The sequence below is a fragment of the Trachinotus anak genome, unplaced genomic scaffold (assembly GCF_046630095.1).
Source record: "Trachinotus anak isolate AG129_WGS33_773 ecotype Australia unplaced genomic scaffold, CSIRO_AGI_Tana_v1 ptg000016l, whole genome shotgun sequence".
NCBI lineage: Eukaryota > Metazoa > Chordata > Actinopteri > Carangiformes > Carangidae > Trachinotus > Trachinotus anak.
In genome coordinates, this window is record NW_027273867.1 from 1464207 (window position 1) to 1490597 (window position 26391).

General features: G+C 40.1%; 1 protein-coding gene across 1 annotated transcript in view; it reads left to right on the forward strand.

Moving 5' to 3' along the window:
• The window catches only part of thsd7aa (thrombospondin, type I, domain containing 7Aa), a 159289-nt gene that overhangs the window by 95494 nt on the left and 37404 nt on the right, over positions 1–26391 (forward strand). The window contains exons 6-13 of the mRNA XM_071499968.1: positions 310–513; positions 9316–9510; positions 13213–13453; positions 15481–15596; positions 16939–17071; positions 22198–22301; positions 24161–24355; positions 24668–24934. Of these exons, the coding sequence (XP_071356069.1) occupies positions 310–513; positions 9316–9510; positions 13213–13453; positions 15481–15596; positions 16939–17071; positions 22198–22301; positions 24161–24355; positions 24668–24934 (1455 nt within the window). The remainder of the gene's footprint in view (positions 1–309; positions 514–9315; positions 9511–13212; positions 13454–15480; positions 15597–16938; positions 17072–22197; positions 22302–24160; positions 24356–24667; positions 24935–26391) is intronic.

Consider the following 26391-nt stretch of genomic DNA (forward strand, 5'->3'; position numbering starts at 1 on the left):
ACACATGCACACAAGCACTGTTTCTCAGGACCTGGGTCATGGAATCCCATGCCCTTGAGCAGAAGAAATTACACATAAAAGAGAACAAACCCCAGCTGAATGAATTGATTTCTCCATCCATCAGTCAATTTGGATAGAAGCTAATGTAATGACTGGAGAATAAACACATTACAATTACATGAAGTTCTTCTTGAAATGTCTGTCAACTTCAAATTGCATCAAGTTTATGCTTAGCAGACCACAGAGGTGATTAGTGTGGGTATGGTTTCTGTTCAGTTACTTCATCAGGTCCCCTTTGTTCCCCAACAGGCTTCAAACTGAGGAAGAGGACAATTCTCAATGACCTAATGGGCTGGACGGGGAACTGCCCCCACCTGGTGGAGGCAATACCGTGTGAAGATCCCAGCTGCTACGACTGGCTGGTGACAAAACTGGAGGAATGTATCCCTGATAATGAGAAGGAATGTGGACCAGGAACCCAGATCCCTCAAGTACAGTGTGTCAACAGTGATGGTGAGTATACACATGAAACATTAAACAAAGCAGCTCTTTAGGTCTGGGAGTAGCTACTACCCAATAACCTACCACCATTGTGGTGGAAGGGAGATGGGCATGAATGTGCAGTTGACACATTTGCAGACATTATGTGATACAATTATGTCAAGGCTGCTTTTGAGAGAAAAGATATATCCACTAACACTATGGTGTTACTGATAAAGTGATTGATGGGTGTACATATATAAGAAAATGTCAATGTGTCATCTATCAAAGATTTTGCCATACTGTTTGTACTGGGCTATCCCATTAGCATCTGGGATCAGGTGACTAGAAGGCAGGAGAAGCTGTGGTTACTGCAGGGCAGAAAGTGGCAGGGTCTGAAATGACAAGAGAGTTTGTGAAAATAAATAAAGAGTATTAATTGATGAATTAAACTGAATGAACTGTGACAAGAACCTGTAGGTATATTAGACTGTTGTGCAAATGTTGCCATTCAACAAATCATTGTCATGCTGTATTTTTGAATGATTTCTACTTCAGTATGAAGTAATTTGAGATGTCATTTAGTACATTTGCTGGGTTTTTCTAAAACAGACATATCTTTCTTGCTATTTTATCCATAATCAATTTCCCAATTGATTTAAAACTGACTATACTATACAAGAAAGCCTAGCAAACACCTTCCTCCACAGAATATATCTTTCATTGTATAGTCAGATGAATAAGGTTTTATCCTTTAGTAACTTATTAGATTCTTTATTTGTTGAAATTGGAACAAATAAACAAAACTCATATTCGCTTTGATGCTGTTAACTCGTTGATCAATTTTCAATCAAATTATATTTTTTGGATAGAAACATTAATTATGATTGTTTTGACTAAAACTGCTTGGGTAAGTCGAGCATTAAAGTTCACTCATGACCTTAGAAACAGTAGATTCAAGAAAAATCTTTACTCAAAGTCCACTTGCTACTTACTATGTCTCTAGTTGTCATGGAGATATCTTAAACCCTGTTCAGACCTGGTATTAACATGCATCTTCAGTGCATCTTCAGCTCTAAGTTCGTCAGTTCACACCTGGCTTTAAAATGCATCTCCACATGCGTCTCGTGTGAGCACTTGTGATTGGATCTCACTTCCCTGCTTCATATGCAAATAAACAGGTATGCGGTGTTGTTTTTAGCCAGTCCAACAGATAGCTTCTGTATGTGTGTGTGCTTGTGAGTAAGAGAGAGAGAGTTCGAGAGAGAAAGTGGTACGGAGGGGTTGAGTGAATCAGTGTGCTGCGCACAGCTCTATAGTGAAATAAGGGTTTCGTAATTAGAAATAGTAAACTATTTTTGGTTCTAATTAAAATGTGGCAGAGGATAGTCAGTAGAGTAGGCGGTTCTTCAGAGTGGCCAGGACGCATTTGCATTCACACTGCTGAACGTGTCTGCTACATGTTTGTCATACAAAGTGACGAAAATATTTCCAGAAATTGTAAGTGATTTGCTGTCAGACACAAATCTTTCATCTATGGGTATTAACATCTCCTCTGGGCTGTCAGAGTTTCACCCCACTATTAGAAAAAATTCAACAATGATCTAAAGCTATGGTCTAACATTCCCCTCTTTCTAACCACTATCGGTTTTCAATAAAACTTACAGCCAAATAGTTCTAGTCACTGAATTCTGTCATATGACACCTCTACTCTGAGAGCCTGGTGGAAAACACTCAAAATTACACCCCTCTCTGGCACCTGGACACCTCAACAAATTTCCCCTTTACTTCAACACATAGGAACAAAAAGAAATCACAGATTTCCAACACCTATTTCAGGACAACTAAATCTCATTTAAAGACTGGATCCAGGGGTAGGAGGTCAGTTTTCTCCAATACTTACGAATAAGTTATTTAAAAATAAAACCAGTATAATAACGAGTCCACTCAAACCACCAAAGAAAACAGAGATGATCATAAAATAGTCTACATCCAACAAAATTATTTTAAACTTATATAATCTCCAACATAGACAACATCCTCCTACCAGCTACTAAATACACCAACCTGACACCAACCTGTTGATACAGGTTTGTTGAAACGACAAACAATACAAATTTACTACTAACCCACTATAAAATCTAGGTACCACAGATGACTACCTCCACTGTTTATAGGTATGTTTACCTCTAGAGGACTTCTGTGTTAAGGTAACACAGAAGCTCTACTCAATCTTGGGTTGCAGCATTCCCCTCTCTCTCTCTCTCTCTCATTATGCATACCTGGTGATTTGGCCAAGCCTGCACAGTGCATATTGCTACATGTGGTACATAACCTATCACACAAGAGACACAGCTGACACTTGAGAATGGGATGCACCATTCCCCCAGGAGAAGTTTGAAGCGTGACGGGGATGGTGCCTCTCTTTTCAAGATCTTAAGGAGTTAAATATACCAAGAGTCTACACTTCAATCCCACTCTCCACAGCTCAGAAAAAGAGCTCTGCATCTTTTGTGGTGCATCAACTAAAGCTATTGCTGCTGTTGGCTATCTGAGAGTCACGGAAGCCACAGGACATTGTGAAGTTGGAATCCTGTTCGGCAGAGCAGGGCTTGATCCCAAGCCTGTTGGGGGGGGGTCGCGCGTCAGATCCTTTGTGCGGTGTTCCTCGGATGCTGGCTTGTGGGGCTGGCACCTGGGATTCTGGGGCTGGGGTTGGCTGGGGTTGCTGCTGTGGTTGGCTCTGGACCACTGGCTTTGGTGCCTGCAGATCCAGAGGGGCCTCTTGTCCTTGACCCCCCTGTGCTCCTGGCGTGGAGGGTTCTCTGGTTCCTCTCAGAGCTTTTGCTGAAAGTAGTAAAAGGAATAATATGTTGTTGAAAAAGAGCTTAATACATGACTCAGTCATTTGACTTCTGTCAAGGTGGCAACATCAAGCAACTGGTATTATGAGAAATATTTTGCGGTTTGAATTCTATCCATTTCTGATCATCTAAATATAGCTCACCTAAATCAAAGGGAGGCTAAATGCTATCACTCTCGCATATTTTCTGAGGCAGGCTGTGGAAAAGTAAACATTTGTTATAGTAAACTGCTGGGAGAAGAATGACTTGGTAAAATAGTTTTGTTTTTAATTTTTTCAGGGTTCTGAGAGATTTAGATTTAGATGGTGTGGCTTCCTAGGGAAATATCCAATTCAATGATGGAGGGACAGAAAAAAAGCTAAGTTATTTGTAATGAAACAACAACAGCAACAATACAAAAAACTTGTACAGAATGGCCTGAAAAATTAATGGTAGAAATGTTACAGGGGAGGGGATGAGGGTATTCTGGGAGAGAATAAGATTCCTGAACCACAACGCAGTAGCTGCTAATGAGGGCTCTGGGGAGAAAGACAGAGAGAGAGAGATTGTTCATCAGTATCCATATTATACTTATCATCAAGGTCCACATTCACAGGCTGCAGTGTACCATGTTGTTGCAGTGGCAGTAATTGCTGTACTTTCTTCCTTATCCCAAACTGACTAATTCACTTCAACTAATTATCTTTTCTTTGTTTCCCATGACAATTTTGGATTCATATGGATCTTCACATTTCACATAATCAAAGTGAAAAATTCAGGAGACATTTACTCATTTTATGATACTTGTACTTGTTTACATTATTTGACAGTAGCCTACTGCAGGTTGAACATATTTCAGTTTAAAATGAAAAACTGGGCTCACTTTAGCAAAACGAAATGCTGAAATAAACTAGTGATAGATACATGGATGAAACTTTTGTGTTAACTTGTGATGTAAACCAATGTAAACTAAGTCTTGTCACAGATTCAAACTATAAAAATAACTGAGGGAAATAAAGAAGGTTGATGGAAAGGTCAGAGAGATGCAGAGCAGTGCGACTTGTTTTTATTTGCTGCTCCAAAGCTCTAAGCACCAATGCTAAATGTTAGCAAAACAGACTACGTTTTGAACCAGGTATATTGAAGAAAAAACATCAATTATATTAAAACTTGAATACTTAGTAAAAACTAGCAACTCAGAGTTGACTTGAAAGGTGTTATATGGCGATAGTATATGATAGAATATTAAAGAACTTTAGGCTGACAGGTATAAAGTGTATGCAGGAGTATGTGCACTGAAATACCAATACATATATACCTGCATACCTCATACCTCAGCCCTTAGGAGAGAACCACATCAAAAGCAACCAATAAATAAAACTCTGTTGCTTACCCCAATAAATTGTTAGTCACTTCCATTTGATCTCTCCTTGTTGCAATAAAATTTAGAAGAAAGTACCACTCTCTATGGAACCTTTCAAGGCTACACAGATTTCCAGTAGGTTGTAGTGTACAGGATATTTGGCTCAGTTTGGCTTATATTTTGGTGAACATTGCAAAGTCATAGCATATATTTTACAAGCTACCTCTGTATTTTAGACGGTCTGTGCCACACTAAGAAGAATGGAGTCTATTCTTTATGTCACTGGGGAATATACCAAACTGCTGCGGCTTCAGTTAGCATCAATATGGGCTGTGGAGTGAACACATTTTTACATCTAGACTTATATCCTGCGGTATCACTTATCGTTTAAAGGACACTTGCATATTCATCCATCTTTTTCCTCCTCCACTCTGTCCCTATAGGTAAGTACTTTCAGTCCCAGTGATAAGAGTTTTTATCAAGGTGACCTTATCTTCATCTTTCTGTCTTTCTTCTTCTCTTTCCATCTTCTTAAAGACACTCAGCTAAAGAGATGTGGTCCTCCTTTTATGGCACCCTGTTGAATCCCACTTATTGGTAAATTAGATTCGCACAGTCTGCTCCACACAGCCAGCTTGGATTTAGTCTTCCTTTCTTCCCCATTACCTATGACTGCATGAGAGGCAATCTCCCCCGCATGTGGCAGAATTGAATAGAGGAGATGTCAGCTTCCATCTGCTACATTTCCATCAACAAAGGTACAGACAGAGGTTTGACTTGTGTGATGTGTGTAATATTAAAAAGAAAATTGCCCCTTTGATCACCTCAGTTGCTTGCTGAGTTCAGGGTGAAATGATATCACTTCAGATTCTCAGATCTGTGAGTTTAGCAGGATAATTTTGAACACCATGTGGAAGATGGTGCTTTCTCTGAATCTCTTCTTTCTTGCTTTGCTTTATATGACTATGATATGTCTATGAGTGTTTTCTGAGCCATCACCTCTGTGTTTGATGTTTGGTTAAAGTTAGGTAACTAAAAATGAGAATCATTGAATAAAGTAACACCTGCACACTGACTCCAAACCACAAATTATTTTATTCATTATTATTATTATTTATTTCATATAGACAGTTGAATGATTTCCTCCAGCATCTATCACATGGAAGTCCTCTATTACTCTTGTCAAGGTCCTCCATCACCAATGCTACCCCACTCCCACTGCAATGTGGCATCCCTCAGTGTTTCTCCTGACTGGCCTTTTTATTGATTTCTTCTTGTCTTTCTGATAAAAGTGGGTCTTGTTTTTTCTTCTTCCCCTTCACATTGAGATTTCTTGTCAGTAAACACATTGCTGGGGTGAAATGGGATAGAATAGAAAGAGGGGGTTAAGAAGAATGAAGACAGCCTGCAGATATTGATCAATATAGTACACATCAGCATCTCAGCAGCCCCACCCCTCCAAAAACAAATCCTTGAAAAGACTTCTAAATCAAACCAGTATGAATTCTCAGGTTACCATTTACCTGAAGTCATTTATGACAGCCTTTATTTTTTACAGCACATCTTGGACTCAGGATGGTACCTTTTGCCACACATCCTTTTGAATCCAGTATCTTGTTCTTAATACTAATTTTAAATATTAATTGTTGTTTGTCTGCTGCTGCTTTTTTAGCCTCTTTTTGTTGTTTTAACATTGGGCTTGTACAACAGCTTTATAATGTTCTTATCACTGTTGTGTAAAATGTGCAATATGTGTAATATTGCATATGTGCAATATGTGCAGTTTGTGGTTATGATTTGCACAGTATGTGCTGATTTGTTTATATGATTATTGATTTGTTTTATATTATTGTGGAGGTGGTTAAAGGCATGCAGTTCTTGAGTTCAAGACAAATTCCCCCATGGGGACAATAAAGTGTATTGTATCATATTTGCAGGGATGGAAAGAGTCATTTTACTGAAGTTCAAGTAATATTATTTCTGTAAAAATGTACCCAGATACAACTACAAAGTACATCAATGTTCTCAAAATATTCTCTGAGTAAACATTACATTCTGTAAAAGAGTTTTCCTGTTCAGACCTGGTATTAACATCTGTCCCGTGTGATCTGATCACAAGTGGACAGCTCTAAGTTCATTCAGAACACATCGGAGATCCGATCACTCAGACCACATTCTGAGGTGGTCTGGGCCACATGTGGCCACATTCTCTTTGCAGTACACTGAAGGACTTCCTACTCTGCTGATGGTCTACTCAATCTGGTCACTGTTTCATAATGAACCGAAAAGTTTTCATTATTTCTAATAGATAAACCCTTATTTCACTGTAGAGCTGTTGATTCGCTTAACTCCTCTGTATCACGCTCTCTCTCTCACTCACACACACACACACACACACACACACACACACACGCACACAACTGACCAATCTGTTGGATTTGTCTGAACACTACACCACATACCTTTCACAAGGTACCTTTACACAATTCAGATGCACATAGTAGACATGGAGCGAGCGGCAGAGGCAGACTGCTCAGTCTAAATCAAAGCTGCCCTTGGTGTCTTCACAATGTGGCTTTTATCAGACAGGAGGCCAGGGATTGGCAGATAGGGCAAAAAAAAAAGAGGAGGAGGGGCCAGCCACAAACAGGGAAAGACCAGCTTCAGCACAGATGGGCGGAGTAGCCCAAAATGGGATCCCCTTGACAAGCGGATGATGTACTAGCCTATGGAACAGAAAATTTAGTGGGCTGACTGTGGCTCGGGAGGTAGACCGGGTCATCCATTAATCAGAAGGTCATTGGTCCGATCCCCGGATCCTCCTGTCCGTGTGTAGTTCTGCACAAAGAGAACAGAGTAGCTTTAAGGAAATTAGTTGACTTAGACAGATACAAGGTTTTCCCCATATGATACTCATCAACCTTTGAATGATATTAGGAAACAGTCAGCAGTGTTACCTGATAGGATCTAACATACATTCACAAACCTACCACACATTACCATACCATGTAATACCACAGTGGTGCTTGTAGCGCAAGTCTAAAATTCACAGTTTTTGCTGCATATCTCATTTGCTTCTTCTCCTTATATGAGGCAAGTATCAAACTGAAATGAATTCTTCTCTGTTGCTCTACACCTGCTCCATCCTTGTATGAGTGTATATGAATGGTAGAAGGGCTCTATGTCTAGATTTAAACGCTGTATGTACGAATGTGGCTTTACATTGTAAAGTGAGTGGTCGCTAAGACTAGAAAGGTACTATATATAATATATATAATATAATATAAATATTAGCACCCCAACAAACAACACAATAGAAAACAATGGTTACCTGTAACAGTGTGCAAACTGTATGTATTTTCAGCTACTGCTAAACAGAAAATCAGTGCTTAGGCACTCTCTTCTCCAGTGAGGATATATGATGTACAGTACTGTTTCACCAGCCATTCTCACATATGGAATAGCAACCAGTTCCTCACCCAGTCCTTAACAAACTATATTTTGATACTTGACAGTACAAGCCATATATGAATCGGTTGTAAACCTTTTGTAAATCCCAATATCACAGGAACAACAGGTACTTATTTTGTAACAGGAGGGCATTATAAAACAAAATTCCTCATCTTTTTCCAATGAAAAATGGCCTCTGTCACTTGCTTTTAAATCTAAGTTGCAACCTTACTTCTGCTTGTTTTCTGATTATTTTCACTGCCATATTTTTGTACTGTGTTCATGGTAACAATGGTACTCAATGTAGTCAGTGTGCTTTCCAAAACCAACCCACTGTGACTAGTGCTGGCCAGTCAGCCAATTAGTAAAGCTAAGCAAATCCTCCACTACCAATAAAAACTCAATATGGGCAACTTGAGATCTGTGCATCTCTGTGCATGAAGGGAAACTAGCTGCTTCTACACAATTATTCCTATGCAAGACCATGTTTGGACTTACTGATTTAATGATCCCCCCAAAAAAATTGTTTCAGTATGTCTTGGACTACATTACATTACATCACATTTACTCATTTGGCAGACGCTTTTATCCAAAGCGACTTTCAAGTGAAGTGGCAATAAGGCTGGAGATACGCTGGATGCATTCCGTGTGTGTGGCAGCTGCAGAACATCATGGTTTTCATTTCGGCACCCATTTTAATGGATTAGAGCCATCTCTAATGTGTGGGCTGAATCTGAACATGTCATAGACATGAAAAAAAATATAGATATTTTTTAACCTTTTAGCAGCTGCATGTGGAGATGGTGGTGTTTCAGATGCCTTTTGGGTCACTACTAAATCAGAAATTAATTAAAAAATGAAGAGAAATCCAACATTCAAGTATCCTGCAAACTCTGTGTAAACAGTTAGAGCTGGCTGTAGCAGCGACAGAGTGTCCACTCTTAAAGCCAGACTGGTTTGGATCGAGGAGGTTGTTCCGTGATAGGAATGCAGAGACCTACTTAGAAACCAGCCTTTCTATACACTTAGATAAGAATGGAAGTAGTGAGACAGGTCGATAGTTCTCCAACATGTGTTGACTCATTAATAGGTGTATGAATCATATTTAGCCTGCTTTTGTTTTTTTTAATACATTGTTATTACTCTAATTCTGTTTCTCACTTTTGCTGCATCATCTAGGTAAATATGTGGAGAGGCAGCTCTGCCGTGATGCCATCCTGCCCATGCCTGCCATCTGTGAGGTGCCTTGCCCAAAGGACTGTGTCCTGAGCCCCTGGACCCCCTGGTCTCTTTGCTCACATACCTGCTCTGGAAAAAACACAGAGGGCAAGCAGACAAGAGCTCGCTCCATCCTGGCCTATAACGCAGGAGAAGGTAGGAACTCCTGAGTCCTGCACAAAGAGAACATACCAGCCTCGGGGACTGTAGTTGAGTTCGACAGATATGAGGTTTTCCTAATATGGTACTCATCAACCTTTGAATGATATTAGGAATCAGTCAGCCAGTGTTACCTGATAGGACCTAAAATATGAAGCCTAACCCTGATAAAGTTATCCACAAAGATCACCAAATGCCTTCACAAACCTACCACACATTACCATACCATGTAATACCACAGTGGTGCCAGTAGTGCAAGTCTTAAACTCACAGTTTTTGCTGCATATCTCATTTGCTTCTTCTCCTTATATGAGGCAAGTGAAATGTCAAAGTGAAATTAATTCTTCTCTGTTGCTCTGCAGCGACTGCAAAGGTTGTGGCGTGGGTTACTGTGATGCAGGGTAAGAAGTGACTGGAAGGAAAACAAGCCTGCAGAATTATTACAAGACTGAAGCACAGTTTTTACTCATATTATCAAACTTTATTTCACAGTATGTTCTTACCTTTTGAAATTTCACAAGGAGTTTGCATTTACTTCTGTTCAAGGTCCTTCCCTGCTATCGTTGGTGCGTCCAATCTTCGGTACATTCATATTTGATGTTGTTAGATGATTTTTGCTGATGTAGTATGTAGTCTCCTTATGTTTAATGTGTAGGAAATTGAAATGTAGCTACCTTGATCTGCTGGCCTAGCAAAATCCCTGTGGTTTTAGAATAGAAAAAAAGCTCTTGCACACTAGTAGTAGTATTCCCTAGCATTAAATGTTTCAAACCCCAAGGTCAGTAGTGGATATCTAAATGTTGTTGGAATTATGCTGATGTGAGTGCCACTGGGTAAAGCTTAGCCCTCCAGGCTGTCACATTGTGAGAAGTGACCCATTCTCACCAAACCTCATTATGGGGAAAAACGGGAGGCTGCACAGATGGTTAACATCTAGCTTGGCAGCAGATCAGAATTGTATCTTTTATGGATTTGCATGTGAATGGATAATTGTCCACGCTGGGCTTCAGGACGATGGCCATGCTATAACAGTGCAGGCTGTAAGATGCACTTTGTTAATTAGCCTTCTCAGCATTCAGAAAGCAGATTATGCTCCAGTGTTAGATGGATGATAAGCAACAGACCATGAGAGGCAGACAGGTTGATGTGGTGTGTGCTGAATGAAGTGTCGATTCACCTAGACTTGTCCTGGCCAGCAGCATAGCAAGCTGAGGCAGGGTGGAAAGGGCCTCAGTGTTCTGTATGGGCCACAAAGTAGAGAGTAGTTGACGAGAGGATTAAAGTGCACTCCCCTTGCAAAGATTTAAATCTGTCTTCAGTTGCAGTTTGGAATAGGAATAGTTATGTTTTTTGTTTTTTTTGTATGCATTTTTTGTATGCATAGACGTGTTAGGACGTCTGTGGTTAAGCTGACTTAAGGTGATGGTTATTGTAAAGGGTATTAGTTTAATTGCTTGTAAACATGTCACAATTTGCACATTTTTGCAGTACATTTGTTGCATATAGTCTACAGACTGTCGTCAGTGAACTAATAGCTGCATAATCACATTGACACTTGCACTGAACACTAATGTAGTATCAAGGTAGCGTGTACTGGTGTTGGTATGAGCTAATTATTCATGTCAAGACAAACACTCGGAATGACAGCAGGGACTATAACCTGTCAAGATAGTTTTGAGGAAGTCACTTATAATATGTGAAGATGATAATGATGATACAGAGTACACTGGTGAGAAATTGTTCACAGGCTAGCAAAAGTGACATAGCTTTTTATATAACTATTTTCAGCCATTTTTGTATATTCCATATACATGGTGAGTTTAATTGGTTGCACATAAACATTCATAAGTTCATCAACTGTTTAATCAGCCAGTGCAACAATACTGGTGTGTTATTGAGCTCCAGACTGCTCCTGATACAGTAAATTACTGGCTTCATGAAATTCAATAACGTATTTTTTAAAATACCCTGTTTACGACATTACCCCTTTGCTGAGTTCAGCCATATCTTCTGTTTCAGCTGTTTTCTCATGTCAAATTAAGATGCTCCATGTGTGACTGGAAGATGCTCTTCAAAGCCTCCTAAGGTGCTAATGGCTTCTAGGGGGTTCTCTTTTTTCAAGGTGATGGCAGCTGCTAATGACCAGGTTTCATGACAAAGTGGGTCACGTGGTGAGCACACCCCACCTGGGTCCATATCCAGGCTTCTAGCTTTGTGTAGACATTCTGCTCCCTGGGTCAATCTAATTTCTGTCAGTTGGCCGGCCCCCAGAGAACCTCGGGTTTATCTCCCATGCTGCTTCAGTCTTGTTCGTTTTTGAACAAGTCGTGGGAAAATCAAAGCTAAAAGTCAGTCTATAGCTCTGCACAAACACACAGCAAAGGATAGCCAGCTCCTTACTGCTAGCCGACCAGTAGTGTCACTATCACTGTGCTCACAGAGACAGTGTTCACACTACATCTGTTGAGTTTTTGTAGATATAATTGTCTGCAAAAGTTTGGGCACCCCTGGGCCAATTTCATACTTTGTTGTTTTTTTCAAATGAAAAGAAGTAAATAAAACCCCAGCATTAAACAGACATTAAAATGACCACTTCTTCAGATGTTAGTGCACCCTTAGTTTTTATTTCATGAACCTAAAAAATAGAACAACAATAAACTGTAATCGTTGCATGTGCTAATGTTGTGGGCACTCTACTAAGAAAGCACTTAGTAACCCTCTACTTTTGGCAAATATCACAGATTGGAAAAACTTTTTGTGGCAGCTAATAGTGTTTCTATTCTTGATTTAGGAATTTTCACCAACTCTTCCTTGTAGATTACTTCAAAATCTGAGATATCCCTAAGCTGTCTTGCAAACACAGCATGTTTCACTTTCTTGACATTTGCATCCAGAATGTGCTGATAAGTAGTGGAATCTATTCCTCTGTCTATCACTGCCCATGCTTAACAGTTTTCACACTCTTCTTTTCATCAAATGCTGCTCTATTTTTAATCTCCAAACACACATTTGGTGATTGTGGCTCAATTTTAACATCATCAGTCCACAGCAGTTCTCTCCAAAATGAGTGTCTTATCCAGATGCTGCCATTGCAGACACTGTCTTTTGTGATGACTAATGACAATGTTTCCTTCTGATGACTCCTACATCTAGACCCTGTTTGTGCATCAACGCTGCATGGTGGAACAGTGCACTAGCACTCCTGTGTCAGCTAAACCTTTGTGTAGCGATTTAGTTTTTTTTCTCTTCTGCCCAGCATGCCCACAGTTTTATCTCTCTCTTAACTGCCATTTATTAATGATGTTTTGTGCAGTGAAAATTGCAAGACGAAAACGCTTTGGTACCTTTTATAGCCTTTCCTGCTACAAAGGCATTAATTAGCTTAATTTTCAAATCCTCAGTCAGTTGCTTACAGGAGCCCACTATTGTTGAGCTGTACTACAAGGGTTGAGGAATAAGAACATTTATCAGCCCTGAATTTGTCATCAGCACATAATTCCTGCTTGACCTGCCTCACATGTCCCAACAAGTCAATCAGGGCTTAATGACGTGTTGAGCAGAAGGTGCCTGAACGTTTGTGTATCTCACAACTTCCAACAAGTTTTCTAATGTCTGTATCAGTGCTAATTAGATTTTTCATTTTACCTGTAGTACTGCCAAAACAGTGACACTGGTTTGTAACGTTCCACTGTTTCTCAGGTGGAATTCTGTGTCCCAACATCAGTACCCTGCAGGAGGTGAGGAACTGCAATGACCATCCCTGCACTGTGTATCACTGGCAAACCAGTCCGTGGGGGCAGTGCATAGAGGACTCCTCCATTCCAGCCACCAACATATCTGTGAGCCGAACACATGGTGACGATGCCTCCTGCTCAGTGGGGATGCAAACGCGTAAGGTCATCTGTATCCGGGTCAATGTGGGCCAGGTTCCTCCCAAAAAGTAAGATTCCCATAATTCTTTAAACATGGACTTTAGGTGTGAATAAAAGTTGTCTTTCCATCTTTCTGCATTGTGAAACAGGATTATTATGCTAGTGTCATTTGGGAGCCAGGTAACTAACTTGCTATTAGTTGTCCAAAATTCAGACCACCGGGATATTAGAAGAGTTCATCTGAAAGGCATTTTCATAGGATCCATATTTTGATCAAACTTAGACAAGAGGCGCAAAGGGATGAGTAACTCCAGGCATCTAGGAAGTGAAAGTCCTACTAATTTCATAAGCAGTATGTTGGGACTGACAGTTGGTACATGTAAGGCTTGGATTGGCATGAAACTCTCCCAGTTGTATCATCAAAACAATAGACTGCTATAGAAAGAATTAGGTTCTTTAATTAAAAAAATATTAAAGATCTTGGCCTGTGCACATTGAAAACTGATGATAAAAACATGACTTGTCAGAAATAAAGTTGAAATATTAAAACCGAGGGCCATAATGTAAACCAATGGCTTTGTTAAATTACCCATACTGTGTTTCTGTGTGGAGAATACTGAGATATCAGTTCCCTTTTTTATATATGGGAACTTTTCTACACAGGGGCCTTAAGAGATCATATATCTATATATACATATATATATGTACACACACACACACACACACACACATATGAAAGAGGACAGAAAGGCAACATTTCATGTTACACTCTCCAAACATCTGATGTGTCATGGCTCAGGTGGTAGAGCTTGTTTGCTGATCCCTGTGTTGGTGGTTTGATCCCCGGCTCATGTTATAATGAACTGTGTGTGTGGAACTCGGTCCCAATGCGTTCATGTGTAGAAGTGAGAGGCAGCCTTTGTTTTTAGTTGTAGGCTGTGTTTGCACATGACGTGGTGTACTGTTTAGTCTCCTGGTTAGTCTGTTGTTGCTGGTGTCTGGCAGACGTGTAAAGTGATGAGCTGCTCGCCAACTGTTTAGAGCATCTGGGTCTGTTTCGCCCCTGAAGGCGACTGCTGGGAACAAATATTATCTATTTGTTTATTCAACAGAAGGGGACCATTATTGTGGCAGCACAGCAGCCCCTGTGCTGCTTATGGAAATAAATCCTGCTTTTTATTCCCGCACTTACTTCTAAACCTACAGTTCCATGCTGAGCAGTGAGTCTGCTGCCTTGGGGCACGCTTTCACATCACTGGAGAGAGGGACACCAGCTTTCAGCAGCAGCACTGTGGCCAGGGTGTGAGGACTGCCACCAGGAAACACGTGGCATTAGAGCATTCCAATACATTAGCATGATAGAAAAATTCTAAGCTGTATTAGGATATTAATTAGGTGTGTGGTTCAAATATGATAAGAACTGTTGTAAAATATTGTTATAACATATGTCTCATTGAACAATGTGTGTGTCTTTGTTTGCTACAGAGCTTGTTTTTTTGTAAATGTTTAATTAGTAATATGCCACCAAAATTTTTGGGTCAGCTATGAAATTATGTGTCCAAACTGTTCTATAGTCATGTTATAGTCATGATTTTGGAGAAGGTTGAGGTTTCAGTGCAGCCAGGCAAATCACTTCTGATTGAAAGAAATTATTTGAAGAAAGAAAAGAGAAACTGAAGAAATGATTTTCAGAATGTTTTTTCAGAGAGGGATACTTCGCAATCTATCAAATTCTGAAATTCAGAGCTAAAACATATGGAAACATATGACATCAATGGAGAACATTAAGAATGGAATTGTCAGTTTTCAGCCACTGCTGCAGTACACACACACACACACACACACACACACACACACACACACACACACACACACACACACACATATTTCCAGTCACAGTCTCACATAAGATCCAGTACTGAAGTCAAGTGCACTGGGAGCCTCCTAGTGAACTGCCAGTATGGTTCCTTTGGATCCAGCTCATCTCCATCAGAGTTTCAAGGGTATTCTGTGTGTGTGTGTGTGTGTGTGTGTATGTGTGTGTGTGTGTGTGTTTGTGTGTGTGTATCTAAGCATCTCAATGATGTACTTTCAGGTGTCCAGAGAGTCTGCGTCCAGACACTGTCAGGCCCTGCTTACTGCCTTGCAAGAGAGACTGCACTGTCACCCCGTATAGTGACTGGAGCTCCTGCCCATCAACATGTCAAGCAGGTAGCTTCACTCCACACAGTGATGCAGGGTGTCACACAGGCCAAATGCAATAATTTCAAGAGAGAGATTTCATAAAAGCTTGTGTATTTCTGTGTTCTTAATTGATGAAGCATTCCAAATATGCTAATTATTTCAGCACCAGCAGACAGATAATAAAATCATCATGCACACTCAGGTGGAATACAAAACAGTTGTGTGGATGGAAATGCAGTATTTAAAAAAATGCTGTATTATTCAGGTTTTCTCCCAGGAAAGTGGAAGTGGTGAGCATCGAGTGGCAAAGGGTGAAAGACCTGTTTTATTTAAGGGTATTATTTAATAAAAGGTTAGAAAATGTGTTGGCGATTTAAGAAGGGGCAGCTGCCGCTGCAATGAACAGCTACTGGAGATCCTGATAGTGTTGGTTAATTTGGAACCTGTTCTCCACACAAATGAGCCAAATGAAGTAGGAGATTTCCAAACGCTTCTCAGTCTTAGTCTTAGATATGAGTGTGGCTGTCATTCTCTTGAGTTTTGTTTCATATATTGACATAGTTACTCCTCAGAAGCTGCTGAACAAATCCTGTAATCAATCCAGTCTCTTCTATCTATATACAGCTTATCCATTTATCCTTATTTTTGTTCATTAGCTCTGATATGACAATAAATCATCCATTAACACCACAGTTCCCTCTGCCATGCTCATGTTTGCTTTAGGCTTGTGATACACTTGCTTTATACCAACACATATGCATAGACAAGAAATCAGGAGAGAATACCATCCCTGTATATATAGCCCTCTGAAAGCTCTGTATCTCTGTCCAGTATGATGGAGCTGCTTTACATTCTTCAAGTTGTCAAAGTCCTTAATAAATTATCCTACAACAAGAATCACTAGGACTCTGGCATTGCAAGAACAGTAATATGACATAATAATCCTCATATAGACCTGGACTTCTTGTAAAGTTAATTAACTCTACCACCGGTGGGGCACAGAGCACGGAGCAGATGATGGGGATGATACTCAATATTCCACTTGATTGCATTAGCCTCCCCTGAAGTGGTCACTTTTAGCAGAGGCTGAGCAGCTAGGGCATTACAGAAATGGATACCAGCTGGGCCTCATGACAAATGTTTTACATTGAAACATTTAATGAAACACAGTCAAGACACACAAATGACATCTCTTTTATTAAGTACCTTTTCAAAGGGATGTGCTTGAACTCATGGTGAGAACACATCTGCACCTTCTTCTCTCTACTTTGATATAAACGTCTAATCTGCTGTATTTTGTATTTTGGTGAACTTACCAGAAACTAGGTGCTAAAACTAATGTCTTGCGTTTTCTTGTGTCTTCCTTTAGGTGGTAACACGAAGAAGAAGCAGTATAGGAAACGCATTGCAGTCCAGTTACCAGCCAATGGGGGGCAGGACTGTCCTGAAGTGCTGACCCAGGAGAGAGAGTGTGATGCTCCATCTGTCTGTCAAGGATACCGGTAATTGGTCCTTTTTATAATACGAAAGCACCTAATGTTATGGTATATTACTGGTCCTTAGGATATCTCTCGTTGGCAAAAAAGAGCTACTGAGGTTTCCACAAACAGGTACCAAAATGGCTGCAATGTTGCCATGACAAGTTTTTTTTTTTTTTTTTTTATCAGTTCGGTTTTGATAAAAAGCATTATTAATATGGTTATGACATTTCCACCTGTCCTGTCTGTAATTCTTTGGGTATAATGCATTAGGGATTGACCGATGATCAGCCTGACCGATTATTATTCAGGCTTTTTCCAATTATCAGACTCATTTTTTTTTTTCACTACTTTGGCTCCAATGCAGCTGCCCACTCTGTGGTCTGGAGTAGTATCCTGCCCACAGCACCATCTTATTGGTTTGTCACTAGTAATAGCCTATCAACACTGAAGGCAGACGGGCACAGACTAGAGCAGGTCTGGTTAGTGAGTGGAGCTGTGTGTTGAAGGTGAGGCAGCAGATATCACAATCCTCTACGATGAAGTTTCAAAAAACACACTCTCATGAATAAGTAAATTGGTTGATCCAGACACACTGAGCAAGAGAGAGAGCTCAATGCATCATGGAAATCCCTCAGCAGTCTAGCTCTATAGCAGCATAACTAAGGGATGGGTCAGGACATACCCGAGCCAAACCTAACTATAAGCTTTACTAAACAGGACAGTTTGAAGCCTGATCTTAAAGCTAGAGAGGGTGTCTGCCTCCCGAACCCACACTGGGAGCTGATTCCAGAGGAGAGGAGCCTGACAGCTGAAGGCTCTGCCCCCCATTCTAGAAACTCTAGAAACCACAGTAGACCTGCGTTTAGAGAGCATAGTGTCCTGTTAGGAAAATAGGGAACTATAAGCTCTTTAAGATATGATGGTGCCTGACCATTGATGACTTTGTAGGTGAGGAGGAGGATTTTAAATTCTATTCTGGATTTTATAGGAGCCAATACAGACATGCTGACACAGGAGAGATGTGATCTTGTTTCCTAGTTCCTGACAGTATTTGTACTGCAGCATTTTGGATCGATCGGAGGCTTTTCACTGAGTTACTGGAACATCCTGACAATAAAGAATTACAGTTGTCCAGTCTAGAGGTAACAGATCCATGAACTAGTTTTTCAGCTTCCTTTAGAGACAGGATGTTTCTGATTTTCGCAATATTGCGCAGGTGGAAGAAGGCTGTCCTAGAGAATTACTTTATGTGCGAAGTAAACATGTTTGTGAGTGTAGCACTATCATCCAGAGTCAGTATATTATCACATAGTGTATCTCTGAGGTGTTGTGGGCCAAGTACAATAACTCTCTGTTTGTCTGAATTTAGAAGTAAAAAATTGCTGGTCATCCAGACACACCTGAAGTTTGACCCCCTGGTTGGTCCCTGTTAAAATTATGGTTTTTCTGATGTAAAAAAATGAGACCACAATAAATAATTGCAAAACTTTTCCTACCTTTAATGTGACCTATAACCTGTACAATTCAATAGAAAAACAAACAAATCTGTCAGGGGGAAAAACATAAAAAATAAAAAAAGTACAATAAGTTGGTTGCATAAGTATGCACACCCTTAAACTAATACTTTGATGAAGCACCTTTTGATTTAATTTTAGCATTCAGTTTTTTTGGGTAGGAGTCTATCAGCCAGACTTGACAATATTTGCCCACTCTTCCTTGCAAAAGCGCTCCAAATCTGTCAGGGCATTTCTTGTGCACAGCCCTCTTCAGGTCACCCCACAGATTTTCAATTGGATTTAGGTCTGGGCTCTGGCTGGGCCATTCGAAAACTTGAATTTTCTTCTAGTGAAGCCATTCTTTTGTTGATTTCGATGTATGCTTCGGGTCATTGTCGTGCAGAAAGATGAAATTCCTCATCATCTTCAGCTTTCTAGCAGACACCTGAAGGTTTTGGGTCAAAATTGACTGGTATTTAGAATTGTTCATAATTCCCTCCACCTTGACTAAAGCCCCTGTTCCAGCTGAAGAAAAACAACGCCAAAACATGATGCTACCACCACTATGCTTCACCGTGGGTATGGTCTTCTTTTGGTGATGCGCAGTGTTGTTTTTGCGCAGAACATACCTTTTAGAGTTGTGGCCAAAAAGCTCAACCTTGGTTTCATCAGACCATAACACATTTTCCCACATGCTTTTGGGAGAGTTGATGTATTTTTTTACAACATTTAGCCAGGCCTGGATGTATTTCTTTGTAAAAAAAAAAAGGCTTCCGTCTTGCGACCCTACCCCATAGTCCAGACATATGGAGAATACGGTGGATTGTTGTCACATGTAGTACACAACCAGTACTTGCCAGAAATTCCTGCAGCTCCTTCAGTGTTGCTGTAGGTCTCTAGACAGTCTCCCCGACCAGTTTTCGTCTTGTCTTTTCATCAATTGTGGAGGGAAGTCCAGTTCTCGGTAATGTCACTGTTGTTCCATATTTTCTCCACTTCTCAATGACTGTCTTCACTGTGCTCCATGGTATATCTAATGCCCAGGAAATGTTTTTGTACCCTTCTCCTGACTGATTCCTTTCAACAATGAGATCCCTTTGATGCTTTATAATTTCTCTGCAAACCATGGCTTTTGCTGGAGGATGCAACTGAGTAAATGTCAGGAAAATCCTACTGGGACAGCTGAACTTTATTTAGGGTTAATCAGAGTCATTTTAATTGATGGCAGGTGTGTACCCAAAAAGACTGAATGCTGTAATTAAATCAAAAGGTGCTTCAACAAAGTATTAGTTTAAGGGTGTGCACACTTATGCAACCAGCTTATTGTAAGTTTTTTATTTTTTATGTTTTTCCCCCTGACAGATTTGTTTGTTTTTCCATTGAATTGTACAGGTTATTGGTGACATTAAAGGTAGGAAAAGTTTTGAAATAATTTATCATGGTCTCATTTTTTTTTTACATCAGAAAAACAACAGGGGTGTGTACACTTTATATATCCACTGTAAGTACAGCTGGGTGTCATCTGCATAACAATGGAAATGTATCCAGTGCTTCCTAATAATGATTCCTAGAGGAAGCATATATAGAGTGAAAAGTATTGGTCCTAGCACAGATCCTTGTGGAACTCCATGACTGACTTTATTGTTAATAGAAAAGTAATTATTAATATGAACAAACTGGAGTCTATTTGATAAGTCTGACTTAAACCAGCTTAGTGTGGTTCCTTTAATGCTAACGACATGTTCTAGTCTCTGTAACAGGATCTTGTGGTCGATGGTGTCAAATGCAGCACTAAGATCTAGTAGGACAAGTATAGAGACAAGTCCATTGTCTGAGGCTATGAGGAGATCATTGGTAACCTTAACCAGAGCTGTTTCTGTGCTGTGATGGACTCTAAAACCTGACTGAAAATCTTCAAACAAACCATTTCTGTGCAAGTAATCACATAACTGGTTTGCAGCTACCTTTTCAAGGATTTTGGAAATAAAGGGGAGGTTGGATATAGGTCTATAATTGGTTAAAACATCTGGATCAAGAGTAGGCTTTTTAAGTAGAGGTTTAATTACTGCAACTTTAAAAGCCTGTGGTACATAACCAGTTGATAAAGATAAGTTAATCAGACTTGATATAGAGGTGTCGATTAAAGGAAAAACTTCTTTGAACAGCCTTGTTGGAACAGGGTCTAGAAGACAAGTCGATGGTTTAGATGAAGAAACTGTTGAAGTGAGCTCAGAGAGATCTACAGGAGGAAAACAGTCAAAATATAAACCAGTTACAGTGGACTCTGAGGCTGCTGAACTGGACAGTACATCTGAGTCAGCTGTGGGGAGGAGATGGTGAATTTTTTCTCTAACAGAGACTATTTTATTTGTAAAGAAGCTCATAAAGTCATTACAACTGAGGGCTAAAGGAATAGATGGATCAACAGAGCTGTAGCTGTCTGTCAGCCTGGCTACAGTGCTGAACAGAAACCTGGGATTATTCTTGTTTTCTTCTATTAATAAGACTTTTTTAATATGCCAATAGCCTTTAGAGATTCTTCCAGGTTAGTAGAACTTCACCTTCTTTCTAGCTTCCTTGAATTTTGCTTTAAAGCTCGTGTTTCTGAGTTGTACCATGGAGCTAGTCTTCTCTGACTCACTACCTTCTTCCTCAGAGGGGCCACAGTGTCTAGAGTTGCACGCAGTGAGGCTACAGTACTGTCAACAAGATCACCAACCTGTGTGGATATGAAGTTAAGAGAGCTGTCCCCTACTGTATTGATACAGGACACTGGACTAAACACCAATGGGATTCTTTCTTTAAATTTGCTAATGGTATTGTCAGAGAGACACCTGCTGTAATAGATTTTTCACAAATGCTGTGCAGTCCATGAGTGAGAATTCAAATGTTAAAAGAAAATGGTCAGGTAAGGAGGCTTTGGGGGAAATATTTGTTTATTGTTTATTGCATATGTCAGAATAAAATGAAGGGTATGGTTGAAACGGTGAGTGGGTTCATTTACATGTTGAGAAAAGCCAATTGAGTCTAATGATGAATTCAATGCATGACTCAGGCTGTCACTGTCAACATCTGCATGAATGTTAAAATCACCCACTATGATGACTTTATCTGTGCTGAGAACTAACTCAGATAAAAACTCTGAGAACTCAGATAAAACTCAGAGTAAGGGGCAGGTGGACGATATACAGTAACTAATAGGACTGGTTTTTGTGTTTTCCAGTTTGGGTGTGACAGACTACGGATAAGGCTTTCAAATGAATTATGATTAAGTTTAGGATTAATAAATAAACTGGAGTGATAAATGGCTGCCACCCCTCCTCCTCGGCCTGTGCTTCAAAGAATGTGAAAATTAATCTTTTGGATTTTCCCAGGAAGTTTGGCCCAGGTCCTATACACAGAAATCAGTCCACAGGCTGTTATGGGCAACTGAGAAAGTCGGGGAAGGTCTAATTTTTTTAAACTATTGTTGCAGTCCATTCACACATCGGCAATATAAATGCGATTAATACATGTACATTGCTTCACCTGCTTACTTAGTACCTTTAAACTTTTAGTTGTGCTGTCTATCTAGTCCAGTGATTCAACTGTTCACTCCTGCTTTTCTCTAAATGCAAGACACCTCTGATTTTTGTTCCACTTCTTCTTCAGATGGAAAACTCACAAGTGGCGGCGATGCCAACTAGTTCCATGGTCAGTTCGTCAGGACAGTCCAGGAGCTCAGGAGACGTGTGGGCCAGGGCTGCAGATTCGAGGTGAGGACAGCCACGCACACAGACTTACATGCTTGTTTTGTAAGAGCCTAGAACAAAACAGTTGGCACACAGCAGTAACTGTGGGCTACATGCCACTTAAATCTAGCTGTAAATGCTGTGGGACTGAGAAAAGGGATGTAAATGTTACAGTTTAATCATAACAGAGTCTCACATCTCACATTCTCAACTCCACCATACCAGCGGAGGTGACTAGTTTAAGTTGCTTTGGACTAAATGCGGATGATGCTCAAATCATACCTTCGTCAACAAGCAACTAGTTTTTTTGTAAGGGGTAACAAGCCAGAAAGGTTGGGAAACACTCTTTTTGTGGTATAATATAAAAATCAATTAGCAGAATCTTGAGACATGCATAATCCATCACAGTGAACATAGAGTTTGCAGAAATCTTTGTCAAATTTCCATCATTGTTTAACCCTAACCCCTTTTCAAATAATTCTGGCTTTGTAATGCATTACCATACAGCATTTATATAACATTGACCAGTGGATGCCTGAAACTTTAAACAACAACTAAACAACTAAAATCTATTACTGTATCCAATACATTAAAAATGTTATACAAGGATGTTAACTATACAAATTATAATAACTGATCAACATAAATCATTTATTCAGCTGTCCACCCAACTGTCAAATTGGTTGGTCACAATTTCGACAAACGTGGTTACATAGGCAGTTTGTTCCTTTTTGAAATATGAATCAATAGGCCGTCCTACACAGCACACTAACAATGATTTGTTATGATGATGATTCCTTTAAGATGTGTTGCTGAGTTCAGGCAGGCAGTTGACTTGTTATCGGTGCACACACTCAGACTCGTGTTAAAGTCTCAGAGACAGAGACCATTATCTGATTCCAATAATGAGCATTGTGCTCTTCCATCTTGGAAGGCTCTTGTCATTATGTACCATTACCTGTAATAGTGTACTCTGAGCTGGACAGAGACAATTCAATATAGGCCTCTTACTGTTCACCCACTCATTCAATACTATGTGTGGAAGGCCATAGTCATTTTACAGCCCATTGTTCTAGTATTTCCCATGGCTGTGTGCCTGTGGGTGTGCTGGTCACATTGTGGGTATACGAGGGGATAACAGACGGATGCCCTGAAATTATAACAATTGATCATGGTATTTTTACTGTAAACATATGTTTTTTTTTTACTATGTGGCAAATGGCTAAGGTCAAATTTAAGCCATGTAATGAGCCTGCAGTCTGTTTATGTTTATTCAAACCAAGACTGTGTGAACTGGCATATTCCAATGTACAACTCCCCTGGGTCATTAAAGAGCAACTCTCCAAATCTTGTATGTGTATTGCTCTGTTTACCTGAAGTCGGTTGGACTGCATAACCACAAACATATTCACATATGTGTTATTTTAGACATGTGCTATTTTAGACATGTGCTCTACTACAATTTATGAAGGAAATGTAATGTTAACTTCACAGTTATTTGAAAGCTTTTGTTACTTTTCAGTGTAACTTTTTTCAACAAAACCCAGGTTACTTGTAAGTAAATGATGTGAATACGTCTGTCAAGACTGCTGCAGTGTGAAGTGCTTCACTGTACAGAGAAGCAGAGACACAGATATCACCAGATGGAAGTACAAACAGAGCTATTGGCCTGTGATGAAAACAGAGAAAATCATCAATCAGCCCTGTGAAAGAAGGACAATTTTCAGCAACTTGTATGGAGGATGTGGCATTGGACCAAACAATCTGCTGTGGACACAGATGATTTTCATGCTTTAATCATCATTTACACAGAAGCAGACCAAAATGCTAAGAGAGTAAAGTCTTTTTTCTCATAATACTCCCATCATTTCCTCTCCCTGTAGCTGTTTCGTGCCGGAAGCAGGATGGTGGGCAGGCAGACATTGAAGCTTGTTTTAAGTTTGCTAGTTCCATGCCACCTCTTATCCAGCCCTGCCAGCTGCCCTGCCAGGAAGACTGTCAACTCAGCAGCTGGTCCAAGTTCTCCTCCTGCACAGCCAACTGTGTGGGTGTCAGGACCCGCAAGAGGATGCTAGTGGGTGAGTGACAGACTGTAACTTAAAGCTGCCCTCTATATAATATAAACCTTTAGAGTAAGATCAGTGGATGTGAAAAACTGATATTCAAATGTAACTTTTACTATGCGTGAAGTTGACTGAGAGGACCCTTCTTTTCTATATTTAAATTCCTGACCTGCCCAAATCTAGCAAGTCTCCTATTACAGCCAATGTGCAATCCCAGTGTAGCAAATGGGAAGGTTTAATGCCTTGTTCAATGAATAATCATTATGTGGCAAAGTCTTAACTATGTTAATGGTTAGTTTTTTTTTTTGTTTTTGTTTTTTTTTGTAGGCAAAAGCAAAAAGCGTGACCAGTGTAAAAACCACCAAATGTATCCCCTGAGCGAGACACAATATTGCCCATGTAACAAATACAACGCACAGCCTGTGGGCAACTGGTCAGACTGTATCCTACCTGAGGGCAGCCGCATGGAGGGTCAGCTGGGCATGAAGGTCCAAGGTGACATCAAGGAGTGTGGCCAAGGATATCGCTACCAGGCTATGGTGTGCTATGACCAGGACAACCGCATAGTGGAGACTTCTCGCTGCAACAGCCATGGTGAGTTTCACATGCTCAAATAACTCTGTGACTCTTTTTAGGACGACCAGATAGACAAAATTGCTGACATATTTTTAAATCACAGTGGTAAATTCAAGCAAGTTTATGATTTCGAGCATTTCACTTTAACAAATGAAATGTGGCTGTCAAAGAATGCAATGTAACAATGATTGTAGAAACCTGCATGTATTAACCAACTTGTTAAACGTTAAACAAAAATCTGAAGTTATGCCTGACTTTCATATTTACACCAATGTACCAAGACGATGTTATGCATTCTTCCTCTTAGAAATAAAAAAGTTGAATTCATAAGGGATAAAACACTCTGTTGCCCGTTTCAATACACTGAGCACAGCTCCTGCATGGCCACTACAGCCTTATCTGATCTGGTATGAGCAGTGGCTTTTGATGGCTATCCATCAAGTCACCAGTCTATCACAGGGCTGACATATAGAGACAGACAACCACACACACTCACATTCACACCTACAGGCAATGTAGTGTCACCAGTTAACCTAACGAGCATGTCTTTGGATTGTGGGGGGAAGCCGGAGTACTAGTTTTAGTGTATACCATTTACCTATAACTATTATTTGTGGCTACAGGAGATGCTGTTAAGCAAAAGTCAGTCTCATTTTAAGTTAGAAAAGATTATCGAATAGAACTACAGTATAAATAGCTGACCGACATGATATGTATTTTGGCATACTCACAAAGGAAGCACTTATTATCCTGAACATATTTGGAGGAGCTTTTAGATTAGGCTTGTCAGCCAGTTATGTGTAATGAAAACGCCTCAGCAGAAATAGTGACAGCATTGGTCATTTGTTCAATTGCCTAAAACAACTTGTGTTTACGTTTTCAGGGCAAGCAACCTGTTGTGCTTATGTGAATATTGCTGCACACAAAGGGGGAAATAGTCAGAAGTCTCAGAGAACAAAGTTCATGTTTGGGTGTTCAAAACATAAGACTTCAGAGACCTTAGTTGACACCCTGTCTCCTTCCATTAGTCTTCTATTTTCTTTAATTAACCATGACAACAATCTTGTCATAACCTTAACCGCGTAATTTTACTTTCCTAAACCTCAACAGTAGAAGTGGCAGACAAGAAAATGCTTGTATGTATCATTTTGATGAGGCTCAGACTGGTTGTTTTTGAAGGCACTGGCAAATGACCTGTTTTGGTGTGGCTATCAAGACCGGTCGGATGGTACTTGTCTTAAAATGTGGACTGCAAAGAAGAGAGACCCTGAAATGAGACAACTGGAGACCTGAATTATGTGGAGGCTCAAAGCTAACAAGAACAAATTTAAATGCCTTAAACCACTAAAATAGGTGGAGTACAATTGTTCTTCAACAAGCAATCCCGTCCAAAGATTTGGGACCCAGCTTGGGGTCAGTTTCCAGTGTACCCTTTCATCAAATGTCCAGTGTAAATTAGACAATGATTTAGGACA